The following is a 6,863-nucleotide window of genomic DNA, read 5'->3' as shown; positions in this document are numbered from 1 at the left end:
ATATACTTTGATTTGTTTAATATTAAAAGCAAAAAATGAACAAAAACAGAAACTAAAAAACTAAAAACAACAAAACAAAAAAGAAAATTATATATATATATATATATATATATATATATATATATAGAGAGAGAGAGAGAGAGAGAGAGAGAAACATATGATAAAGAGAATAGGTCAAATGATAAATATAAAAGTACAAAACTGGGCAGAAGAGCCCTACTTGAGCTGCGCCATCGTTTTGAGCTTGTCGATCTGCCACTTTTGCTATTTTTTTTTTTATTTGAATCCTGAATAGTTACTGTTTTGAGGTTTCCACCCGACAGAGACAAATAGATATTTAGAGGCATTGTAGAAGAAAGCTCAAAGCAGCGTGCCAGTAGTCTGCTGCTAAGGAGCTCTCAACTCAACAAGAAATGTTAGTTTAATCTTCTGTGTGTGTAGGCCTATATCTGCAAAATTGTAATAGTGGTTAACAGGGCCCACTTGAAAATCTCAAAAGCGTTCGCGGCCCACCCATCTGACCACTTAACACGGCGGCCGATGTTAAGTGGTCAGATGGGTGGGCCGCGTGCATTTTCAGAGCATGTTATGATGAATCAGTTGATTGCGTTCCGGCTTGGACCAATGGAACTAACACAGTATTCTCTCTAAGTTCCTATTTAGCGGTATCACACTAACTAATTAAAGAAAAAATTACCATGACATTTGTTCTTCCATGTGTGTATATATATGTATATGTAAATGTTATATCATCATCACAATCGTAGTGTTTTTCCAATTATTTGTGTCCCACTTTCAGTTCCCTCGTGGCCCAGAACCACTGGCTTTAGCATGCCTGTGTGCGTATGTGCACGCGTGCGTGTGTGTGCATATGCTAGATGCTATCAGACCTTGTCCACCTCAATTAAAGAAGCCTTGTGTGCTGCTCTGCTGCTTTGAGGACAACCGCTATCACCATGGAAACTGGCCAGAGCTAGGTATCCTCTGGACCGTCTTGTGTATGTTTGCCCTTTGCAGTGTGTGTGTGTGTGTGTGTGTGTGTGTGTGTGTGTGTGTGTGTGTGTGTGTGTGTGTGTGCGTGTACGCGTGTGTGTGCATGTGTGCGTGTGCGTGTGTGTGTGTGTGTGTCTACTTAGTTGTGAGGGCCAAATTTCCCCACAAGTAGAATTTGAGGTATTATAATTAGGAAATTATTCCGGTTGGGATTAGGATTAGACATTTAGAGGTTAGGTTTAAGGGTCAGGGTTGAAGTTATGTTCATATATAGTTGCCCTCCGGTGTCGCACACCAGAAATAGCCCATCGACAAGCTCACAAGTTTCCAGTTTGTAGATGACCTATTTCTGGTGCGCTACACCTCAGGCTTCAGGGTTATTATGCAAAAAAAGAGGGGGGAAATATAATTTATTAAATTGGCATCCTAAAATATTGATGCGTGCACACACACACACACACACACACACACAAGCGCGCGCGCGTTCACGTGAACCAGTGTGCTTGTGTTTCCTTGCTTTTGTTTTATTGATTGATGACCATGAGCAGTGTGGTTATGACTCTGTGCTCCTATATGGCTATGGTTGTGATGAGACGTACAGTACAGTCAGCGGTGGAAAGTAACTAAGTACATGTACTCAAGTACTGTACTGTACTGTACTTTGTTTTAGGTATTTGTACTTTACTTGAGTATTTCCAATTTCCAATACTTTTACTTCTACTCCACTACATCTCAGGAAAATATTGTACTTTTACTCCACTACAATTATTTGAAACTAGTTAATTTGTAGATTTTGAACAGAGTACATCTACATTTCAGTATTGATACTTTTACTTAAGAAAAATTGTAGTACTTTTTCCACCACTGAGTACAGTACAGTAGTATGGACACATGACTGCACTGCTCCTCTACTACCATGCACTCAAAAGATGTCAACTCTTTGGTTAGTTTTATGGAGGACACTAGCTGCAAACAATGTAGAGGCTATCCCAACCTCCACATTGCAATTCCTTCCATTGAGAGAAAAGTCCTATCTGATTGTATTAAAAGACAATAAACTCGCCAATATAGCACATGTACGGAGAGCTTGGGTTATCCTCTTAGTAAGGACGAACATCCACTTTCTGTCAATAAGGCATGACTATGTTCTCCATATTTTATTGGAGGGGGCCATTCGTAGATACAGTGGGGTCAGTACTGCTGTATGGGGCCGAGACATGGATCCTCACAGCACAACAGGAAAGGGTCCGGGATGAAGTCTACACAAGAACACAACCACATCAGAAACGTGGTCCTCTACGGGGACCTGCCACGGGTCACAGACAAGGTCAGAGAGAGAAGGATGAGGGAGGGCACAGCGTCAGGCACCCGGAACTAGTGGCAAGCAGACTGACACTGTGGGAGACCCAACCCAGGGCAAAGCCAGGAAAGGCAAGAAGTGCACCAACTACTGTACGTACTGTAGATGCACTGCAGCGTGACAGAGCTAACAACAAGACCCTGATGCTAGAAAGGAGGGTGTGGAGGACGGCGATTCAGAAGTCCCGATTTGGCGTTGGCTATTCTGGCAGTACTGCATGGGGACATATCCTTCTGTTCCTGTTTAATAGAGCCATTAGAGCCAGATCGGCAGAGACCTATATGAAAACTGCCAAAACTGCAACCAGAATGTATTTATTTTTCCACTTTCTGAAATTGTGAAAGCTGACATGTGTGCGATTGGTTTGCTATTGCTACCTGTCAGCGGGGAGTGTTGGGCGGGAGGAGTAGGACCGAAGGCTCCGCGTCCTCCCGGTGGGGGCTCCTCACCGGCAGGCGAGTCAGTAGGATATACGACAGCAGTGACAACACCGAAATGTGTGTGGGGATGAATCAATTAGCATAACGACAACATTATTGGCAAAAATGATTGGCTACCCAAAAAAATAAAAAGAAGTACGAGATGATGAGGGGGATGGAGTTTGGTGATGTCGATTACAACTCAACTAGCACATTATTGCTTTGCTATCTTTCACTGAGGTGTCATACTGACATCATATAAAGCTTCATGAGGGGGGTTTGTACCTCTGTGTGTGAGGGACACGAGTACACATAGGAGAGTGTAGGTCAGTGTTTTGGCCTGTGAAGCAGAGGCATCATTTGCGGGGGAAAAAAAGTAGCGGGTGACAAAAAAGCGACCCTCTGTGAGCTTGTAGCCGATCTACAAGTTCACAACAAGTTTAACACATCGCGATGCGGCACATTGTGGGCTAGATCTGCTACTTTCACTATTTTTTGGAAAATAATCATTGGCTAAAGAATATATGGTTGCAGACAACAAAACGCCTCTATTACATTTGGGATCTTTTCAAATCGTCTCTGTCGGGTGGAAACCTCATTATGACCAAAATTGTTACTTTTCAGGATTCAAATTCAAAAGTAGCAGATCTACCAGCTTGTGGATCTGCTACTTTCGATGCTTTTGTGTGACGCTGTTGTATGATCAAGTAGAGCATATAGATTTACGGGAAAAAACACAAAAAGTTAGATATGGAGATAAGAGGTTTCTGCCCGACAGCAAAGAAATAATTGTTCAGAGTTTGTGAACATAATATATATATATAACCACATTTGAGGTCAAATGCGAATTTCCGTGGCGATTTCCGTCCTCTGGGACCCCCCACCCAGCTTGTAGATCTGCTATTTCTTTTATAGTGCAAATTTTTTAAGCAAACATTTGTAAAATATTTTGTTTCAGGACACTCAGAGGCATAAATGATATGCTGCACCATCTCCTGCCTTTCCTTCTCACTGCTGTTGCTGCTATGATGACACCTGGATTTCCCTCCAGTGAACAATGAAGGTTTATCTCGGCGATTCCCAACCTGTGGGCCCGGGGCCCACTGGCGGGGGCCGTGAGGTCGTTGCGAGTGGTCCTCCAAAATGATTTGCGAAACACTACGATTTGAATAGATGAATATCAACAGGAACTTAAGAGTATAGTTCCATTGATCCGAGATCCGAGATCATTTTTCAAGTGGGCCCTGATCCAGAAAAGGTTGGAAATGGCTGCTTTATCCTATCTTATGTTATGTTATCTTATCTTGTGGAATGTGTAGCAGAGTGACTCAGATGATTGATGACCAACAGCCTAATATCTCCCCCAACCGAGGCAGAATTCCCGTTTTGGCTAGTGGTTAAGATCTTGGCGTTTTGACGCGGGTTCGAGTCCCGGGCGTTAAAAATGTTGCTTAAATGTGGCGTTTATTGTGCTGCAGTCATGAGGGATAATTCTTCTCTATTCTGTATCAACGGCTCTCGATCTATCACTGGCACCCTTTTTGATATAAAACATGAAAAGCTCTTAACATATAGAATCAAGACAGTAATCACAGGTGTGAGAAGCTAACGCTCTGCACCCACCGCCAGACAGTGGTGGGAAGTAACCAAGTCCATTTGACTCAATAATAATACCTCAAATGTATATAGCACTTTTCTAAGTACTCAAAGTCACTTTATGTAAGTGTCTGTGGGTGGGTGGGGGACTTATGTACTCTACTTGAGTGCAATCTTGAGTGATTCCCTTTTTTGGATACTTTGAACTTTTACTCCATTACGTCTCAAGGCAATTATTGTTTTTACCCCGCTACAATGATTTGAAAACTTTAGTAGCTTGTTACTTGGCAGATTTAGATTGTTATTACAGAACATATATTAACCAGTTAAGACGCTGTGAAAGTGTGAAACACAATTTTATGAGTTGTGAGCTTGTAGATTTTCGAAAACAGTTTACTTTGATGCCAATACTTTTGTACTTTCACCCGAGAGACATATTGAATAAGGGCTTGCAACAGAGTATTGTTTTATAGTTTGGTATTGCTACTTCTATTAAAGTAAAAATGCAGAGTTACTTCTTCCACCACTGGCGTGAGATGAGGACAGGCAGAAATAACAGCACACAACAATATGCTGGAACCCAGCGAGTGTCTGTGCGTGTGCCAGGACATGAAACATCACACAGGACTACTTAAACATACATGATTCGTGACACATTAAACTAGCAGATCACGTGTTTCTTTTTTTCTCTCTATTTATACTGTTCTCTTATCTATATAAAAATAAATCGGGTAAGACCATCTCAAAAGTGAGTATACATAAATTACCTTTCGCACGTACAAGCATACCAATGACCACGCACGCACGCACGCACGCACGCACGCACGCACGCACGCACGCACGCGCGCGCACACACACACACACGTGAATGACTAAGGCCAGGTTTGGGGCAGGAGGGCACAAGTTAAATAGCTTATAGGCATCTAAGTCCTCTCGTGTATCTTCAAGAGTACAAAAGGAGTCGGGACTCTGTAATGGGACAGTGGGCAGCTCAGATACTGTATAACCTGGACAAAATGGAGATGGTTCCCTCCACAGTGTTCAGAACAAACGTGGACTTTGCCGCAACAAACCCCCCCCCCCTTTGTGCCCCCAAAACCGCACCAACAGCCTCTGGTCCGACCACAGCCTCGGGCCGACTCCACCCCACCCGCTCAGACCCCAGGAAGAGGCCCACCATGGCATCTTGTGGGGAGCAGTTCTCAAACTTAATTAAATGTCAAGGATCGCCCAAGTTTGGTATGCATTAGGGCCCCCCGGGACCCCCATAACTCTGAGAGTGTACACATGGAACCGAATGCACCCGTAAGGGTCCATGGTCCATTTGGGATCCATTTGGGGGGGGGGGGGGGGCGGGGGGCAGTGCATAGAGCAACAGGAACAAGTAGAAAGTGTACTCCACCAAACCCTGAGCCTCGTGCAACCGCGGCTTGGTCCATGACGTCTCCCCTCACCCCCCCCACAATGCATTGCCTCCCTCAGTGTTTTATAACCTCCCCCTGGTCCCCCCCCCCCCTCCCCCAACCTGTCCTCTGGTGCGTCCTCCAGAGTGTTGTACCGTAGCGTCTCTCTGGCGTCCCCCTGTCGCGGCCGTCTCTTCGCTTTTCGCTGCACGGCGGCACTGCTCCGCCCCGCCCCCACCCACCCGTTCGCGTTTGTGTCTCAGAGAGTCTCGTCCAGGGTGCTCGGACGGACGCCCCCCCGCTCGAACCTGGGCTTGCGCGTCGTCATCGTCGTCGCGGTGGTCATCGCGTCCGCCGGGCCCACGTGGTTCTCGTGCGGGAACAGGCAGTTCTGGCCCGCCAGCCTTTTCTGGGCGGCCTCCAGGTGGTTGGCGGCCCGCTGGTAGCCGCTGTTGATGCGGCACCTTGGGTGTAGAGGAGACACAGTTACTCCACGAATCGCTTTAAACCACTTAAACCCTATGTTATGGTTGACCCATCAGCGCTCTATACCAGTGTCTTTTATGTTTTCTGTAATTGTGGGGAAAGCTTTGGCTGAAAATAGCCGATCGACAAGCTCAAGCTCTAGCTTGTCGATCGGCTATTATCTGCTAAAGCTTTCCCCACAGTACGGATGCTGGGGTTCAAGTGGTTAATCTGAAAATAATCGATGATTGATCATTTTTATAAAATAATCAATTAATCACAGATCCCTATTTCGGGCATGTCATTATAGGCACAAAGCTACTTTGGCTATCTTTGCACAACACCATTTTGCAACAAAGTATAAAGTAACGCTTAAAGTAGTTAATCGATCGATCGTTAATTTTATATATCGGCTCTGTTGGGTGAAAACATTATGTCCAAAACTGTTACTTTTCAGGATTCTAATTCAAAAGTAGCAAAAGTAGCAGATCTACAATCTCGAAACGCGTCTCTTCGCACCGTGTTTTAAGCTTGTGGATCTGCAACTTTTGACATTTTGTGTGATGCGTATGATCCACTATGGTGTAAATTCACGACAAAAGTTACAATATGGAGATATCAGGTTTC

The 6,863-nt window shown here is 44.6% G+C and overlaps 1 protein-coding gene across 1 annotated transcript in view; it reads right to left on the bottom strand.

Moving 5' to 3' along the window:
* Positions 1–6,030: 6,030 nt before the first annotated feature.
* Positions 6,031–6,863, bottom strand: part of kcnb1 (potassium voltage-gated channel, Shab-related subfamily, member 1) — a gene marked incomplete at both ends in the record, with an annotated part of 93,276 nt that continues 92,443 nt past the window's right edge. The window contains one exon of the mRNA XM_084061673.1: positions 6,031–6,235. Coding sequence (XP_083917799.1) covers positions 6,031–6,235 — 205 coding nt within the window. The remainder of the gene's footprint in view (positions 6,236–6,863) is intronic.

This window comes from Gymnoscopelus microlampas (assembly GCF_963454915.1).
Source record: "Gymnoscopelus microlampas genome assembly, chromosome: 7".
Lineage (NCBI taxonomy): Eukaryota > Metazoa > Chordata > Actinopteri > Myctophiformes > Myctophidae > Gymnoscopelus > Gymnoscopelus microlampas.
This window is presented reverse-complemented; position numbering and strand designations above follow the sequence as displayed.